General features: G+C 40.0%; 1 protein-coding gene across 1 annotated transcript in view; it reads right to left on the bottom strand.

Annotated features, from left to right (window-relative positions):
• Positions 1-20,887, bottom strand: part of PPM1H (protein phosphatase, Mg2+/Mn2+ dependent 1H) — a 215,291-nt gene that overhangs the window by 22,441 nt on the left and 171,963 nt on the right. Inside the window, exons 6-8 of the mRNA XM_063447154.1 lie at positions 19,240-19,358; positions 7,798-7,861; positions 1,340-1,447 (exon numbers count right to left, since the gene is read on the bottom strand). Coding sequence (XP_063303224.1) covers positions 1,340-1,447; positions 7,798-7,861; positions 19,240-19,358 — 291 coding nt within the window. The remainder of the gene's footprint in view (positions 1-1,339; positions 1,448-7,797; positions 7,862-19,239; positions 19,359-20,887) is intronic.

Raw genomic sequence — 20,887 nt, forward strand, 5'->3', positions numbered from 1 at the left:
TTTCTTCCAAACAACTCAAGTTTGGTTTCATCTGTCCACAGAACATTTTGCCAGTACTGCTGTGGAACATCCAGGTGCTCTTGTGCAAATTGTAAACGTGCAGCAATGTTTTGTTTGGACAGCAGTGGCTTCCTCTGTAGTATCCACCCATGAAATCCATTCTTGTTTAGTGTTTTACGTATTGTAGATTCGCTAACAGGGATGTTAGCATTTGCCAGTGACTTTTGTAAGTCTTCAGCTGACACTCTAGGATTCTTCTTCACCTTATTGAGCAGTCTGCGCTGTGCTCTTGCAGTCATCTTTACAGAACGGCCACTCCTAGGGAGAGTAGCAGCAGTCCTGAACTTTCTCCATTCATAGACAATTTGTCTTACCATGGACTGATGAACAGCAAGGCTTTTGGAGATACTTTTATAACCCTTTCCAGCTTTATGCAAGTCAACAATTCTTAATTGTAGGTCTTCTGAGAGCTCTTTTGTGCGAGGCATCATTCACATCAGGCAACGCTTCTTGTGAAAAGCAAACCCAGAACTGGTGTTTTTTTATAGGACAGGGCAGCTGTAACCAACACCTCCAATCTCATCTCATTGATTGGACTCCAGTTGGCTGACATCTCACTCTAATTAGCTCTTGGAGATGTCATTAGTCTAGGGGTTCACATACTTTTTCCACCTGCACTGTGCATGTTTACATGGTGTGTTCAATAAAAACATGGCAACATTTCATTCTTTGTGTTATTAGTTTAAAGGGACACTCCAGGCACCCAGACCACTTCTGCCCATTGGAGTGGTCTGGGTGCCAACTTCCACTACTCCTAACCCTGCAACTGTAATTATTGCAGTTTTTTATAAACTGCAATAATTACATTGCAGGTTAACTCCACCTCTAGTGGCTGTCTACTAGAATGCCACTAGAGGTCACTTCCTGATTTCTAGCAAGGATTTTCCTTGCCCGAGCATCGCTGGACGTCCTCACGCTGTGTGAGGACCTCCAGAGTCGCTCATTTCCCAATAGGAAAGCATTGAAATTCGTTCGGGGGGGGGGGGGGGGGGGGGGGGGTGGTCACCTAAACGGTAACAAGGGCACTTTAGCATTAAGAATAACATTTGTTTTCCTGTAACATGTATTTTCTCACCAATGATCCCTGAAATACAATTAGTCATCACTACTCTTAATATAAATAAGATCTAATTTCTAATGTTTGTTTGTTGAGCAGTATATGTGGTGTGTCTCCACTGCACTCTAATATGTATTCACTCTGTTTGAGTGCAACCTTCTCTCAGAAACATATTTATTATTAGCATTTCTCAATTTTTGCTGTGTTTGCTAGGTCACTTACTTCAGGAACAGAGGAAAGGAAAGGTTTAATGAATATATTGGAATCGTGGACTTTCAAGTCATGGTCGCCAAGACCTCTGGTCACGCCAATTGTGGCCATCACACGTGCCTAAGTAAGCAAAAAAACAACATTATTAATATATTGCTGACAATAAAAATAGATATTTACAAGCATTATTCTTTAGACTACAACTCCCACAAATCTCAAGCAAACACAGACCACCTACAATCTGGTAGGACTGGTAGGGGTTCCACAAGGACTGGGTTGGGAACCACTGTAGTGTATGTGGGTTTAGCAGAGGAGTTTATTGTCTAAGTCATAGAAACATAGAATGTGACGGCAGATGAGAACCATTCGGCCCATCTAGTCTGCCCAATTTTCTAAATACTTTCATTAGTCCCTGACCTTATGTCCCGACTACTAATGTGACCTAACACGCAAAGCTATGCAACATTTACATAGAATAGAAAAATAGACAGAACGTAAACCAGTCCTCAGAATGGCCAGATTAATACGATGAAAGACAGAGAATGGTCAAGGAAAACCCGAGGTCAAGGAAGCCAGAAGTACACAAGATCGATAAGAAAGCCAAGTCAGGTAAACCAGAGATCAGAATAGTCAGGAATAGTCCAAGTCAGAATACCGGGAATATCAATAACAAGGACAAGAAAACGCACTCTTGGGAACCAGGAATGGAAACCATGACAGGGCAATGAGCTAGGGAAATTCCAAAGTTTAGCCCCTTAAGGACACATGACATGTGTGACATGTCATGATTCCCTTTTATTCCAGAAGTTTGGTCCTTAAGGGGCTAAAAATCCCTCCTTGGGCTGTGATTGGTCAGAGCTTGGCCTCTGACCTCAGAACGTGCGTGTGCGTCGACGTCGTGACATTCGCGTGACCTTTGGAGGTGGAGTTACAAATGGCCGCGACCTAGTGATAGGTACCATTTTGGATCCCGCGTGTGGAGGAGATGGATGCCCCAGCGGGTCGGCTTCCAGCTCGTTGCTGAACAGGTAATTCCTCCAACCTGTCAGCGTGGTCGCACCAATCAGGTGCGACCACATGCAGCCACGAGCCGGAGGCCGTGACACCTTATCTTATAGCTATGCCTCATATGTTTAAACTCCTTCACTATGTTAACCTTCACCACTTCAGCTGTAAGGCTATTCCATGCATCCATTACCCTCTCAGTAAAATAATACTTCCTGATATTTTTAAACCTTTGCCCCTCTAATTTAAGACTATGTCCTCTTGTTGTGGTGTTTTTTCTTCTTTTAAATATAGTTTCCTTTACTGTGTTGATTTCCTTTATGTATTTAAATGTTTCTATCATATCCCCCGTATCTCATCTTGCGTCCAAGCTATACATGTTAAGATCCTTTAACCTTTCCTTGTAAGCTTTATCCTGTAATCCATGAACCAGTTTAGTAGCCCTTCTCCGAACTCTCTCCAAAGTATCAATATACTTTTGGAGATATGGTCTCCAGTACTGCGTTCAATACTCCAAGTGAGGTCTCACCAGTGTTCTGTACAATGGCATGAGCACTTCCCTCTTTCTACTGCTAATACCTCTCCCTATACAACCAAGCATTCTGCTAGAATTTCCTGCTGCTCTATTACATTGTCTGCCTACCTTTAAGTCATCTGAAATAATGAGCCCTAAATCCCTTTCCTCAGATGTTGAGGTTAGGATTCTATCAAATATTCTGTACTCTGCTTTTGGGTTTTTACGTCCAAGATGCATTATCTTGCACTTATCCACATTAAATGTCAGCTGCCATAGCTCTGACCATTTTTCTAGTTTACCTAAATCATTTGCCATTTGGCTTATCCCTCCTGGAACATCAACCCTGTTACATATCTTAGTATCATCAGCAAAAAGACATACCTTACCATCAAGACCTTCTGCAATATCACTAATAAAAATATTAAAGAGAATGGGTCCAAGTACAGATCCCTGCGGTACCCCACTGGTGACAAGCCCAAGCTTCGAATATACTCCATTGACTACAACCCTCTGTTGCCTGTCACTCAGCCACTGCCTTACCCATTCAACAATATTGGAACCCAAACTTAAAGATTTAAGCGGCTGCCCAGGGCTCTGTCTAAGTTAGGAGCCTGGAGCTTTAGCTCTGAGCAGGCACTCCTCGAGCTGGCAGGGAGAGCACAACTCTGTGCTCCTGAAAATTACTCCTTGGTGGTCTGTGGTCTACCTTAATTAATCGCAGTCCCTGGCACTCTGCGAGGAGTCAAAGCGCACCTGTAGGGATTTCCAAACGGAGCTCTGACCTGCTCACAAAGAGTCAGGCTGGAAGCAGCGATTAATATGGTCTGTCACAGCTCTTCACCTAGCCGCACTCACCCCCATCCCTATCACAGTCAGTTTTGTCTGCTTTATTTTGTAAGATTTGATTTATCTGCAAGAAGGTAAGTAGTGGTGTATATTTTTTAATGGTATTAATCACCCACCAATTGCATTAAATTCATGTTATAAATACTTTTTAAATCAAGATATTCGAAACATATGTTGGAAAATATATTATGTTATTATTTATATAGCGCAAACAAATTCCACAGCGCTTTACAATGGGTGGATGAACAAACATGTAGTTGTAACCAGACAAGTTGGACACACAGGAACAGAGGGGTTGAGGGCCCTGCTTAATGAGCTTACATGCTAGAGGGAGTGGGGTAAAGTGACATAAAAGGTAAGGATAGCATTAGACTAATGACAGTTGCAAGAGAGGAATCAGTTGGAAGCTATTAATATTTAAAAGTATATAATGCTATTTGTACTGCACATTCACAACACACCGGCTCTGCACCTTTCTATAAATCGGTTTTAATTTATATGCCAGCAAGAGTTCAATGGTACTACATTACAAGTGCACTTATATGCACGCCAAAGGAACTTTCCTTGACAGATGGTGTGACAGAAGCTCCCATGCCATGGCCTTTTGGAATTCTGTCACATCGGTGATTCCAGCAGATAAGATGCTGGACCTATTGCTCTCCATGAGTTTGATGATAAGACTTTTCTTCGGCTTATTACTGACCACTTCTTCAGGGTACTTCTCTTCAGTAGCCTGTATGATTGTTCAATTCAATTAGGTTTTTTCCAGGATGTTGGTCTAGGAAGGAGAGCATCCCACCACTGCCACCAGATGTGACGGAGCTCCCGTACTCAGAGTACCTCCGCCAAGTCCGATTCCTTGCTGCCACAGGGGACTTTGGAACACTTCAGACCCAGATACCAAAGTTTGACTGGGGTCTCTCCGGAGTTCTTCCAACTGACCAGGCTGCAGTTCTCTCCTCTCTGCAGATCTCCTTCCATGCAGGTATCCCTACTTCTGCCTGTAATATGATTTGCTCCTGCCTTTATAAAGGCACTTGTGGCTGTCAGACCTATCTCTTTTGACATTGTCCCACGTTACAGGGACCATGCAGCCGGCAAACAGGTCTGAAGATTCTGTTTCTGAGATCCCTGAACAAATTAGACACAGGACGCACAGTTCCAAAAGGAACTATCATGACATTTGACTAGCCTTTGAGCACTAGTCCTTAAGTATGTGGTGACAACTATTTAAAATACAAATATATAGAACACTGAAAAATGTGCAATCATAACTAATACATAAACAATATAATGCAAGGATCATTTTGAAACAACCTAAAAAGCAGTAATATATACATTTAACTACTTAATTGGTTGCCACCTTCATTTGCATAACAGCATTATGCAAATGTACATGCTTTCACTCAGTCAACAGAGAGCACTGTAGAGTTATACATTAACAATGAATAGTTTGGTTTTCAATTGCCATCATCATAAGCCCCTTTAAGGGGCTTTTAGGACCAGGTCATAGCCTGTCACCTTCAAATTCTGTACAACATGCCCTGGCATGGGAGCTTCTGTCACAAATGGTTTAATGAATGACCAGGGATAGCAAAGCATGAAGAATAAATGAACACAGTTTCTGAGTGAAATTATGTTTTGCACTTCAAATTTTTCAGCAGATAAGGATTTCAATCACTGATTCCAGGGATAGAAAATGTTATATTGACCAATTAAAAACAGATAAGACAGCCGCCTGACAGGAACTGTTAGGCATTAATCCCACACATAACCAAGAGAGTGACAACCTAGGAATACCCACTCCCCTAAGGGCATACACCAGATCACACAGACCATTTGGCGTCAGTCCTCTACCCTTCCCCCCCCCCCCCCCCCATCCCACCCCACAGCCTCCTTAGGTTAGGGGCCTCTCACCCACCCGCATCTGCACTCACCGGGTCACCCCAAACTCAAGGCCACAGAGCCACCACCGCCCCAACAAACCCGTACCACTCACCTGATAGATCCCTCACACGATGCGACTGGACCCTGGAAACGAGCATGAACCCACATACCGGCATGGATCAATGACCGCCTGACCTGCCACCCATACACTCATATAACCCTCATTGACCATCCGTAAACACCCACTATAGGGCCACCTCACCAGTGACAAACACATGCCTGCTAACACTGTACCCCAAACTGTAGGCACTATTACCATTTCATCTCACTAAAGTGGTTATAGTGCCTTGATTCCATAGGCACTGTCCCTCCACTCACTCAACTCAAAATAATATTGAGCAGTTTGACACTGATTAAGAGTATTTGGCAACCCAAAACTGGACTCCCGTGGAGAAACAGAGAAAGTAGAGATTACACACTTTCTTCTACCCATACCAAATTAAAGCGGCCAACTGAGGCCCTCTGCAAAACAAAGCCACCCATTGCTGCTCAGTTACTGCTTCATTATTAGCCCAAGAGGAACAGAAGGGATGACCTGCTGGGGTCTCTCATTTTGCATTAAAACATTAAAATAGTTTAATGCCGAATGGAAGGACGGTGCCAGGGTACTCCACATACTATAACAACTACAATGAGATGATGCTGTTACTGTATCTACACTGTCCCTTTAACAGTTGAATTTTTCAATGTCAAGTAGAACATTTAAATGTAATTTCAATGACCAGAGGTATTTGTATCTACATTTCTCTGGTACTCACGGATCAATATTTTGTTGCAATGAATTCGAAATAAAAGTATCTAGTTATCCATTCTCATAAAGATGTATTCCTAAATTGATTCAATTATTGTTTCTTTCACATGATGGCAGGCTCAAATAGAATTAGTTTGTTCGGGTAAAGCTCCCAAACAATAGAGAGAAAATGCAGTTGTAAGTTCTTTTGTTTGCATTATTTGTGTAATGGTAACCTAAAGTCAAGGATCCCATGTTAGAAAAAACACTTTACAACATAACACACATAATGGAAATATAATTGCATCTCGCCAGCTATCATGGTGACTAAGCCAGTTTTCATATTTTAATTGCTGCAAAGAATGCACTATTTCAGGTTTACTCTTTTCACTAAATCAGACGGATTTAACACTATATTTCATACTTGGTGTAGTTCTTTTTTCTTGAAAGAGGAGATGTCGTAATTTTATGTTATAATAATACAACAACAAAAATGTTCTTCCTTTTATACAATTTGAAAGAAATTATGTTATGCAAACTTAGGATTTATTTCACTCTGTGGACATTCTTTCTAAAGTCTAGGTTAAGTTACGCAAGATATATTTTCATTTTTGTCATAAACACAGTTCTAAAGACATTTTGAAGGAGAAAAAAATGTTTAGAGTTTTATTACAAAGAAAATTTTGGTCTGAAAAGGAGGGGGTATTCGATAGGGATTGCAGTCCTACAGATATGTAATACGACTGGGAGCTAGTATTTAACGTGTGATTCTATTCCAGTGCTTGAGAATATAGTAGATGAATAACAGTGTCTTCCTTTTCTAGGACAAAAGTAGGCTTTACGAATAAACAAAATGAACATTTACATTGCACTGGGGCAATAGGTAACTGAATATGAATCAAGTGTATACAGAATACAAATGTATGCATCTAAATTGTGCTGTAATTGTAGCTTACATAAAATGCCAAAATCTAAAATGTAAGTATCATCGGGGTGTTACAAAAATACAGAGCCATTCCAAAAAAATACATGATTTCAAATATCAATGAAAAGGACCTTAGGGGAACCTGCACCATCTGGCTGTGATCTTTGGGAGTTGCTGTCCACAGCATCTCTAGTGTATGTGAAATTTAGAGGATACCTAAACTCTGAAATGCAAGACTCTAAGGATATGGAATTAGAAATGTCAAATGAAAGTACTGCAATACATAGTACTACTCTTGAATGACAATATTATCACCAAATTTGCTGGCTATTTTAAAGTACAGATTTTATTACTGACATTTTTAAAGTGAAATTATATGAGACTCACTCTGGAAAAAATCAATAACATAATGCTCACGTGAGAAGATTCTTTTCTTGTACCAAGAAAGGCAAAAATTCAACCACTTAGTAAGTGCGTGTACTAAGAAAACAAAAGCTTACCTTTTTACCTTCTCCATATATAAGAGGAAACTTTAAGTCTTCTTCCTCTATGGTTTTGTACGCCCTATAAAAAGAAAAACAAGATATATTTGTAATTGTGCAAAACATCAAAACGAGTGAATACATCACAATAGTTCAACAAAACAATTCTAAAAATGATATCAAAGAAAGTAAATATTGAAAGAGGATATACATGTCCTGCTCCCCATTTTCATAATGAAGCTACTACAGGTGAGTTAGATACAAATCTTATTCTAAGGGACACTGTAGGCACCCAGACCACTTCTGCTCATTGGAGTGGTCTGGGTGCCAACTCCCACTACTCCTAACCCTGTAAGTGTAATTATTGCAGTTTTTAATAAACTGCAATAATTACCTTGCAAGGTTAACTCCACCTCTAGTGGCTGTCTACTAGACAGCCACTAGAGGTCTCTTCCTGGTCCATAGCACAGGAAACCTGTGCTAGAGCGTCGCTGGACGTCCTCACGCTGTGTGAGGACCTCCAGCGTCGCTCAAATCCCCATAGGAATGCATTGAAATTCGTTTTCAATGCTTTCCTATGGGGAGACCTAATGCGCATGCGCGGAATTGCCGCGCATGCGCATTAGGTCTCCTCGGCCGGTGGGCGGTATCAGTCTTGCCCGCCGGCCGACAGAGCCAGTAGGAGGAGCGGCGCGGAGGAGGAGACAGCGGCGAGGGACATCGCCGCTGCCTCAGGTAAGTGACTGAAGGGGTTTTCACCCCTTCAGTAACTGGGGATTGGTGGGTGGGAGGGAGAAGGACCCTCCAGTGCCAGGAAAACGATCACTGGAGTTTCCCTTTAAATAAACATACGGTTACATAGCTGGAAATGTATGCTCGTCCATCAAATACAGCCTCTCTTACATGTTTTTGCTGATGATCCAAAAGAAAGAATAAATACCCAGTCTGAAGCACTTCCAATTTTGCAACAAACTAGGAAAAAAAATCCTTCTTGACCCCAGAATGGCAGTCAGATTTCTGCTTGGTTCAAGAAGCTATTACCTCACTTAAAATGATATCCCTGTATATTATGTTTTTGCAAGTATTTATCCAATTGCTGTTTAAACATATGTATAGACTCTGATAAAACCACCTATTCAAGCAGAAAATCCAATATCCTTATTGTTCTTAATGTAAAAAAAAAAACTTTCCTTTGCTTCAAACCGTATTTATCGGCGTATAACACGCACTTTTTTCCCCTGAAAATAGGGGAAAAATCGTGGGTGCGTGTTATACGCCGATATCCCATAATTACTTACCTGTCCTGAAGCGTGGGCCGGCTTCACAGCGCGCACCGCGGTACAGGAACTTTAATTTAAGGTTCCGGTTTCCGGCGGGACTGAAAGGAAGTGTGCACAATAGTGTGCACACTTCCTTTCAGTCCCGCCGGAAACCGGAACCTTAAATTAAAGTTCCTGTTCCGCGGTGCACGGTGTGAAGCCGGCCCACGCTTCAGGACAGGTAAGTAATTATGGGAGGGGAGGAAAGTACACTATGGGAGGGGAGGGGAGGGGGAGGAAAGTACACTATGGGAGGGGAGGGGAGGGGGAGGAAAGTACACTATGGGAGGGGAGGGGGAGGAAAGTACACTATGGGAGGGGAGGGGGAGGAAAGTACACTATGGGAGGGGAGGAGGGGAAGTACACTATGGGAGGGGAGGAGGAGGAAAGTACACTATGGGAGGGGAGGGGGAGGAAAGTACACTATGGGAGGGGAGGGGGGAGAATACTATGGGAGGGGAGAGGGGAGAATACTATGGGAGGGGAGGGGGGGAGAATACTATGGGAGGGGAGGGGGGGAGAATACTATGGGAGGGGAGGGGGGGGAGAATACGAGGGGAGGGGGGGGAGAATACTATGGGAGGGGAGGGGGGAGAATACTATATACTATGGGAGGGGAGGGGGGGAGAATACTATGGGAGGGGAGGGGGGGAGAATACTATGGGAGGGGAGGGGGGAGAATACTATGGGAGGAGGGGGGGAATACTATGGGAGGAGGGGGGAATACTATGGGAGGGGGGAGAATACTATGGAAAGGGGGGAGAATACTATGGAAAGGGGGGACACTATGGGATGAGGGGGGAATACTATGGGATGAGGGGGGGGAATACTATGGGATGAGGGGGGGGAATACTATGGGATGAGGGGGGAAATTTCCTGGAATTTCTTTCTAAAAATGAGGTGCGTGTTATACGCCTGTGCGTGTTATACGCCGATAAATACGGTAAATCTCAATTCTTCCAGTCTAAATGCATGACCTTGTGTCCTGTGTATAGTTCTAGTAATGAATAGATTTTAAGACAATTGTTTGTATTGGCCCAAATATATTTATATAATGCTATCATATCCTTTCTGAGGCGCTATGTTTCCAAAATAAAGAGCTTATTAAAGAAACATATGTACCTTCACAGATGATTAACATAGCTACTACTAGTTTGTAAAGGCATATAAGAATAGCTACATCTGACTGAAGAAGCTCTACAAGAGTGAAGGTGTCTTGGCTATATTTTGGACTTTTAATAGTAAATTTTATATTGTTATCCTTAAGTTTACATTATATATTTTATATTTAATTGTACAATAAATTGCATTAATATTTTAAAAGTCATTTGGAGCCTTCTGAATTTTCATAGGGGCTGTGCCATCCCCACTAAATTGGCTAACATACCTCAGAGCCAGGACTGTAAGGCTCTAAACAAGTGAATTTTAAAGTGGATGAGAGGTGTGATGCTGCCCTAAAAGCATAAATGCCAAGTTAATAAGTATATATATATATATATATCCACACTTAAAATGATAACCCTGTATATTATGTTTTTGCAATTATTTATCCAATTGCTGTTTAAACATCTGTATGGACTCTGATAAAACCACCTCTTCTTTATATATAAATACAAATTGATTTTCTCACCCCTCCTGAGTGGTATGTTTATTCCTCATTCTCGGGCCCTCTACCTGAGGCCTGGGAGTTTGAGGGTTCTGCGCAGTATCTTAGCTGTTCCTAGGACTGCACTCTTCTGGACAGCAATCTCAGATGTCCCACCTGGAATCTGTTGAGGCCACACCCCCAACTTGGGAATCACAGCCCGAGTGCTCCAATCAAAACTGGGACTACTACTTCTTTCACTTTCCACATCCTTTCAAGTTCTTCTTTCAGTCCTTGGTATTTGTCCACCATCTCATGTTCCTTCTTCCTGATGTTATAGTCCCTGGGTATTGCCACATCCACAACTGCAGTCTTCCGTTCCTTGTCTGGTTGGTTGGCCAGCACTTGCTTGTCTGTCTGGATCTTGAAGTTCCACTGGATCTTAGCCCTGTCATTCTCAACGATCCTTTGTGGTATCTCCCATCTGGACTTAGACAGGTCCAATCCATATTCTGTGCAGATGTTTCAGCACACAATCCCAGCAACTTGGTTTAGTCTCTCCGTGTATGCTGTTCCTGCTAACATCTTGCATCCGGCTACTAGGTGCTGGACTGTCTCAGAGACCTCTTTGCACAGTCTGCACCTTGGGTCTTGCCTGGTGTGGTAGACTCCCGCTTCTATTGATCTGGTGCTGGGTGATTGCTCCTGTTCTGCTAGGATTAGTGTCTCCGTGTGTCTTTTAGTCCTGCCTTTTCCAACCACTGGTAGGATTTTGTCAGGTGAGCCACATCCACTATCTGTCGGTGGTACACTCCATGGAAACGTTTGTCTTGCCAAGGAACCTCCTTTTTTTCTGCATCCTCGATCTGTGGAAGTCTCAGGCATTCCCTTAGCAGTTTATCTTTGGGAGCCATCTTCGTGATGCTCGTGGATGCTCTGTGTTTCAGCCAGGACTGTGGCCTTGACACTCATCAATCCCCGACCTCCTTCCTTCCAACAGGTGTATAGTCTCTGGGTGCTGGATTTCGGGTGGAATCCTCCATTCATAGTGAGTAATTTCCTGGTCTTGATATCCATGGTGGCCAGTTCTTCTCTTGGCCAGGTTATTATTCCAGCTGGGTACGTGATGACCGGTAGGGCATATGTGTTGATGGCTTGGATCTTGTTCTTGCCATTGAGCTGTATATCCTAGTTAGGTGGATCAGTGAGTCAATGTCTCGCTCATTCTTGACATACAGCTTGATGTCGTCCATGTAGAGTAGGTGGCTGATGAACCTGTATCCGTATCCACTCTTCTTGTTGATCTGGCTAAGGGGGTTGAGGCCTATGCAGAACAGCATTGGGAATAGCGCATCACCTTGTATATGCCACATTTAATGTTCACTTGAGTTATTGTCCTGGAATTGGCTTCTAGAGTTGTTTTCCACTTGCCCATCGAGTTCTTGATGAAGGCTTTAATTGTCTTGCAGACCTTCTAGAGAGCCAGGCATTCCAGTATCCATGTGTGTGGCATTCTGTCATAGGCTTTTTTGTAGTCAATCCAGGCCGTACACAGATTGGTCTGTCTGGTCTTAGAATCCCTTGTGACTGCTTGGTCTACCAGTAGTTGGTGTTTTGATCCTCTGGTGTTGTTTCCAATCCCCTTCTGAGTATTGCTCATATATTGACTCATATGTCCTTGGATCTTGGAGACTATAATGCCTGACAGGAGGTTCCATGTTGTGGGGAAACAGGTTATTGGTCGGTAGTTGGATTGTGCTGTTCCCTTGTGAGGGTCTTCACTTTTGGCAGATTACTCGTAATTCACCTATATAACACTGCCTCTCCCTGAGGGCAGGGTCAGTTCGTTGTATCATGTTTCCTGTTCCTGTTGCTTAAGACTGACTTTGCTTGTGACCCCTGCTTCTGGATCTTAGTTATTGCCTTTTCGCTGCCTGCCCTGACCTAACTTTGGAGCCGTGTCTGACTACTCTTCTGGATTTGCCCTGGTCTGTTTTCTCATCTCTGGTTATTGTTCCTGCCTAAGCCCCTGTGCACAGATTCACAGCCCAGGTGGCTTTTTATCTGGTTACTGTGGGCTATGTTTATATGCAAGAGTGAGCAAACATCTCTACACTTCGGACTCCAACTAAGGTAAGCAGTGACATACCACTTTACAGATTTTGAATTTTGGGTGTGGATGAGAGGGTATTCCACACAAGTGGAGCTGCAGTTCTTTCTATTCACTTTAGCACTTTTTGTATACACACCCCTCCCAAAAAGGAGGTGTATCTTGTTTGCATATAAGAATAGTATTACTAACACGCATAAACAGGCAACATACTTCAAAATTAAGGATGATGCTTCTAATGTGCATTTGGTGAGATCTGAACAGTTATGTTTTGGACAATTTAGAATTTATCCTGCAGCTACCAACAAAAGTCACATCATCAATCTATACATGTGAGTCAGTTCAAGTGGAGTCATACATTTCCAAGCCGTAACATAACCTGCTAGACTTATGCACGGCAAATACATTTGGTTTGTCCAAATTTTGATTCTGATAGAAAATTGTCCATGTAGCAGTTAAGTGCAAGCATTTTACGTCCATGTGAATGTTTTAGGGAAATGGTTTGGACAAAATGGTGCTAAAATTATTTTCTTTCTGTGAAGAGTTAAGAAAGAAATAAGTGCCACACTCAATGCTACATTCACTTGTGCAGTGAACTGCCACAAACTATCGACACTTGCAAAGCACAAGCAGTGGCACTGAAGCACATTGCAACTGCATATTAATTGTCTCTCTGTCTGTCTCTTGCAAGAAATAAAAAAGGAACAGTGGTAATCTAACCACCTCAACAATCTCACACTAGGATCAATGACACAGGGACTACACCATTCCAACACAGGCAAAGCAATGGTAAAATCACTGCTGGTCAAAATGAAAGATAAAATTCTGCTTGGAAATATATAGCACTAACACTGCTCTTCCTTTTATTCCCTTTATTGGTCACTGTGAATAAAATGATAATTTAGTCAATCACCTTTTATCCATCAATCATCTTATTTTCCATCTCCTGACAGCACATGAGATCCAGCCCACATCATTGGGCAGACCTATTGTCCAATTCATCCATTAAGCTGCTTATTCAACATAAATACATTATAAATAAATAAATAAATAATTTCTTCTCCCGGCACTATGGGCTGATCAATTTTGCACAAAACATTTTGCACTATGGGCTCATCTCATGCTTTGCACAAAACATGCATCACATGGCGCAAGCAGCTTATATTGGACAAGCAAGCAAAAAGGAACAGTATCCAATACTATTGCTGTATTAAAAGAGCCTTCAGCTAACAGCTGTACAGATTTGTAAATGTATTAAATATGAATATTACAGTGGGTGACTGAGGAACCAGAATAACAATGATACATATTTACAGCTTAACGATGCAACAGTACCGTTGCCAACACCAAGGCTCTAGCGGATCAGATAAGATCCCCAACCTCCAATAGCAGGTGCCTGATATCCATTAGCAATATTATAAACTTATACCAGCTACCTATATAAGTTGCTGCATCAAGTCTGGGAAAATAGCGAATATATTTTCAAAACTGAAATGTGTGCTATAAAATGTACTTATTTTCAATATTAATAGCACTCGGAAAATACATCTATGTTTTAGTAAAGCACGCAGCATATCCAAACTCAAGACAAGACATAGTACGGGACCAAGTGATACAGTGATGACTCTGAGAAGCAGCCAGTTTAACCCCTTAAGGACCAAACTTCGGGAATAAAAGGGAATCATGACATGTCACACGTCATGTGTCCTTAAGGGGTTAAGCTTGTGAGTTAAAAATACAACCTCCAGCTGACATTCAGATATTGAATATCTTTCTGTGGAGGTGATTCCTTTGTTCGCATTGTCCTTGAGCAAGACATATTAATTCAAATTTAAAAATTCTTTCTTCTTCAAAAGCCTTGAAAACCATTTAAAGAGTAAGGCAGGTAGATCATAATGCTGTAACAGGGCCCTGAGGACCTTTTCTATACATCTGAACAAAACATTAAAACAAGGCAAATGCAGAATTATATGCAGCTAAGCTTATCAACCTTGGTTTCATAAGTGCATTATACAATGGTTAACGTTGCACCATGACCACTACAGCTTTTTATAATGGTTATGGCGCAAGGAGTCTTAAGGTGAACTATAAAATAGAACACATTGCATTTAGTGACATTTAGTTTATTGAATACCATGGCCTTGATTTAAGAAGTCTCCAAAAGATTCAATACTGTTAGAAAAAAAATGTTCCAGGTGATATCTCTGCAAAACAATTCAATATACTTTAATGGTAACTTCTGCAGATAAAATATTTTAAATGTTTTTCTAACAATATTGAATCATTTGTACCATTAAAATTGGGTAATAGTAACAACCCCTGGATGTTGGGCTAAGGTAACATCCCCAGGACTTACTTGAAAACCAGAGTAATCTGAATGTACCTTTCCTGGTTAAATACTTTCAAAGGAGTATTGATGCATTTTTTAAATGAATCTTTTCGGTGTTCATTGTGCAAGTGAAGTAGAGTAAGGACCTAGTCTCTTATTGGCTGCCCATCTTTAAAGTGAACCTGCCATGGCAGATAAAGAATAGTAGTTTTTTTTAACCATCTGGCTTGACTCATGTTATACAATTAAGTGGTACTTCCCTTAATACTATTAAAAGCTCACAATTTATTGTATTTCCATTACTCATGCTAAGAGCATCAATTATGTTTTTGGTGGATATTACACTTGCTGCAAGACGCATCTCACCTGCATATCCATGTTTGGGAAGCACAGCTTTCTTCCTATACCAGATTTAAAGATCCCTACACTTTTTGTTGGCTTTTTGGTATGTAAATAAAATAAATTTGTTCTCTCTCCATTCTCGAATTGCCTGTCGAAAGTTATGGCAATTAATTAATTGGGCTCTTTCTCTCTGTGCTGCTGCTGCTCTCACACAGAACCTGTCCCTAAATCCTTCTTTTTGCAGGCATTGGTTTCCCCTAGGCTGAAAACAAGTAGGAGAGATGCACAGAGGAAGGTTTCCATGATAAAAAAACATGCAGAGCACTGCCTTATTATTTTTCTTCCTAGGCTGGATTCAATGACAAGAGCGGGGAAAGTCTTTTTTTTTTTTTTTTTAAATTTCAGATTTTATAGAAATCTAGACTTACACTAGCAGTTCTGCCATCACAATGTACATATGAAATTAGATTATCTATAAATGAAGATTAAGTCATATGTGTCATGACAGGCAACCTTTAATATGCTATTCATAAAAGTATCTTTCAGTTACTAAATTGTGCACTTTACTGTTGGCCTCATATTGAACTGAGATTTGTGTAGATGACACCAGCTAATTATCGAGAAATGTAACATTAACCGTACCAGCCAATAAATGAACCTGTCTCTCTAAACAAAGCTTATTAGATTGTTTGACCAAATTAGTATTGTTTGCAGCCATGGAAGATATATTCATTATTTTAGTTTGATAACTTTAGATTATTTTTTTTTTAAATTGAAATGCTTGGTGCCTAACCCACCAAGTTAAGTTCTTCTTGCTTAAAAGCATTATCATTTATTTATATTATTTTTTTTTTTTAAATTTAAGGCGGGACACATAGCCAGCACATACACTTCAGAAACAATGGAGCAATCTGTACAAAAAATTCCTATATTTCATGTATTTGTTCATCTGTTCCAGAAATGTGTATTCTCAAGAAAAGGAAAACCAAGCCAAAGTTTTATAATGGGAACATCATTTTACATAATTTCCAGAGTTCAAGACGACATAAAGACGATATCCTCATATTGGGTTCCCAACCAATTCAATCCTTAGGTCAACACTAATCCATTAGTTAGTTCTCATGAGCACCAGTAGGTACGTTTTCACTTCACTGAAGAAGGAGAGGGGACAGGAGGTAGGTATTGTAGCAGCATTAGAACAAAAAAAAAAAACAGGTAAGTGCTCTATCAGCATGACTCATAGAAATCTTCTTTACTATTCCCTTAAAAAGTTATCCAGTACCAGTTTAATAGAGATATATACTGGAAACAAATAAGTGCTTCTACAAATAAATTAACGTCTCCTGTACAAAGCTGTTCCATTAGAATGTAGTTAGGGGTCTTGTTGGGTCATTCTATTAGCTCACTCTGTGAGAATTCAGAGTCTAATTTAATAAATTAATTGATATTAAAAGGCTGGTTTGGAACTGGCATCAGTTGCATGAAGCATTCATTGGTATTTTCTATCTGTTTTGTCCCCTCCTGTTTTTGATGAAAAGACATAGAAAAGCACAATAAAAGATTACGATTGCTTCCACCAGATCCACTTTATTCATTAGCCTGAACTTGTATGACACAAATTAAGCAGGGCTAATCATTTTTTGTTTTGTCATCTTTTCAAAGATTATTAAGCGTTTTTTTTTTTTTTTTTCTATAGCAGCAGGAGCATGGAACGTTCACAATCAAAGGAAAGGTCACTTGGAGACTCTGAAATGGCTTTAAAGTGAAGTTTCTTTTAATCAGATCCTCTGAGAGAGAAAGACCTTCTCAGTTCGAAAAGGGGAATAAAATGAGTCCCTGGTGCTTAGCCTCTTGGCAGAAATCCAGAATCTCAACAAAGAGTCTGTGAAAGAAAACTATATTCCTGCATACTAATACATTTAATTAAAAGCAATCAAACCAAACATGCGTACAAGAAAGTAGTCTTGACACACTAGGCTTTACAAAGTAGCCGAGAATAAAATGTATGCATTTTCAAATTATATTATCGCAAAATATTTCACAATCATATTTAGAATCCTAGGACATCTGACCAGAGATAATTTATTTTTTGCGTTTAACAGTTTCTGGTAAAAATTACCAAATGGTAAATGCACCATTTAGATTGGATTCAACATTACATTTTTTTTTTTAATGGGACACTCCAAGAACAATAAACAATAAAGCCATAACCAGGAGTGCCATAGCACTGTAAGGGTTATGGTGCTTGGAGTGCTCCTTAGAGATTTGGCTATGCCGTATTTGTAGTATATAACTAATAAATATTCATTGTCCATATGTAACAAGGAGGATCAATATATATTGAACAGGAAAGGTTACCTCCAAAGCAACATGTGAAGGTCCTAAAAAAAATCTGCACACAATGCCCTGGCTGGGACTCATATCTACTAAATAGTAAGCAGACAGTATAATAAAAGACTAGATATTGGACAGTTATTGCTGCCCAGTCCCTAACAACATAAAGGGAGGAAGTGGCACTGATTTCCCATGTACCTCCATAGGTGGGGGCTGTAAATTAAATTGGGGGACAGGTCACTGTCCAATTCAATGCCTCATGGCCAACAGCTGGAAACGATTCAATTAAAAAGTGGGAGGGCACCTTAAATTCTTTAATTTCTTAAATAATTTCAACAATTCTACTTTATTGTTCTCATGGCACACCTGATCCAAGCCGAACATTCATTGAGTTGGATATGGACTATGAACATTGCATTTGAAAGGATGTTTGACACAATATCTTAATTTCACTGGTACAACACCAAAAGCGATATGTAATGATGCAATAACAAAGTATATTTTAAACAAAATACAAGGGCTTATTTAAAGGAACACTATAGAGTTAGGAACACAGTCATGTACTCATGAACCTGTGGTGTTAATAAAACCACAATCTAGCACCCTGGCCACCCCTAAATATAGTACAATTTTACTTTTATTTCTGTCTGCTGTTGTTGGCTCTGCCCTGATCTGCCTCCTTGGATGACATCATCAGAAGTGTTGATCAAAGCCATTCACAGTGCTTCCCCATATGACTGGCTGAGACTGACAAGGAGGCAGATCAGGGGCAGAGCCAGCACAAGCTAAACACAGCCCTGGCCAATCAGCATCTTCTCAAAGAGATGCATTGAATTAATGCATATCTATGAGGAAAGTTCCAGTGTCTCAATACAGAGAGTGGAGACACTGAATTTCAGTCACAGTGTGCAGCACTGCCCCAGGAAGCACCTCTAGCAGCCATCTGAAGAGTGGCCAGTGGAGGTATTCCTAGGCTGTAATGTAAACACTGCATTTTTTCTGAAAAGACAGTTTTTTACTGCAAAAAGCATGAAGGGAATCATTGTTCAGAAATTGTCTATTTTTACCTAAATTTAGCAATTAGTTTTTTTCCATTCAATACAATTAAGTAAATAATGCAATCATTAATAACCTGACTTAGTCTGCTAATTGCAGTATGTTTGATAGATATCTGTGATGCTATTATTCCGGTCCAGAACAGTAAATTATTTTTTATTCTATCTCATACACCAGTAGTTTTAGAACACTACAAATTCAATTTAACCCACTCAAAAGAATTGTTTGAGCTATTTGGGGCACTTGTCACATTTAGCCTCAAGAGGGAAATTTTGTAGTTGGTTTCTGCATTGAACAATTTTCACTTTGAGGAATCCTGAAAACTATTTTTTTTTTCTACTTAAGCCTGGAAAAAATATATTAGGAATAAAAGGTCAGATCTTACCATCCAGTCATGTTAAAATCCCTGTAGAGCATCATCTTTCCAAGTTCCTTACGTTGCACTCTTCTAGGAAATTCTAAATGTGTAAACTCATTCCCGAGCAGGTGGGGCTGAAGAAAAGCCTACAGAATCAGCAAGCACAAGGAATAGAATCGGGTTATTGATTTTCTTTGTACAGAAGTGTTCCCTGCATATAACATTTCCATTGTTTATAATATATATATATATAAATATATACACACACACACACACACACACACACACACACACATTACATACAGTTTGGCACTCTGCCCAAAGAAAAAAGACACACAAACTATGGTGCTTTTCAGTGCATAAATAGATAAATCAATAAAAAAAAAACAAAAATAATGAAAAATTACTTTGTAGGATAGAAACTTTGATTTAGATTTGCCTAATACACAAATTTGTTTGCAAAAGAAATCCGAGTGCACTGTTTTTTCATTGTTTTATATATATTTCTATATAACTAGGAGTGGTTTTATAACTTTTATTAGACTTTCCTTCACTCTACAGTGAAAGCATATCAAATAAACTGTAACTCTCACCCAACTGTGTCATCTTACAAATAGGGAATATAAAATAAAAAATGTTTTTGCATAGAATATTGAAACCATTGTATGTGCACTGTGTACAAATATGAAATATATGTAGCTAATGGCCGTTCCCATCTAGGAGCTGTTCAGGGGAACACAAAGAACATTAAAGGCTTGAAGAAACACTATATTCACCTGACCATGTATGTTGGTGTATAGATCATGTCCCTGCAGTCTTACTGCTCAATGGTCTTCCAGTTAGGAGCTAAATCACTTTGTTTATCCAACCCTAGGCACACCTCTCTGCACATGGCTTACACAGCCTTCCTAAACCCTTCCTGTACAGAGATATCTAATGTTTAAATTAATGTTTTTAATGTTTCTTTATTACACATTCTGTTTAATTTAGATTGTCTTACTTCCTGCTCTGTTAATATCATTTTAGACCCTGCAGGAGCCCCCCCTGTGTGTGATTAAAGTTCAATTTACAGAGCAGAAGATAAGAACTTCCAAAGCAAGTTAACACTTGCTTAAAAATAATACAATTTTGTGTGCAGTCACAGCTAGGGGAGGTGTGGCTATGGCTGTATAAACAGAAAAAAGTGATTTGACTCCTAAATGGCAATTGAGAATTGGGCAGTAAGACCAGCAGTGTGATCTATACACCCAAACTGTGTTATTAAACACATGTCGTTTTGATGCCTATAGTTAGAGACAAATAAAAAGTAGTTGAACATCATTTAAATATTTTACAATTCATATATCAGAGGTAGTAGAGATGAGTACTATCGAGTTTATCTTGCTGTAATCATGTGTGAGTTACACCAAAAGTAAGGTTGCCTACAATCTGGTCTGAATAATACATACAACTTAAAATACATACTATTTATGTATATTTTACGCATATGCACACTTTTCCATATTTAAATACAATAATTTCCATTAATGGACATGCATGGGCTACCCATATCCTGATATTTATGTTCTACATAACCCATATTTTCCTCTACATCTTTCCCGTGAATTTGGGATTGCATAATTGCCAGAGGATATTCCAAAATGAGTAAACAACAATAAATATTTCAGATAAAAAA

Source organism: Pelobates fuscus, chromosome 3 (genome assembly GCF_036172605.1).
Source record: "Pelobates fuscus isolate aPelFus1 chromosome 3, aPelFus1.pri, whole genome shotgun sequence".
NCBI classification, from domain to species: domain Eukaryota; kingdom Metazoa; phylum Chordata; class Amphibia; order Anura; family Pelobatidae; genus Pelobates; species Pelobates fuscus.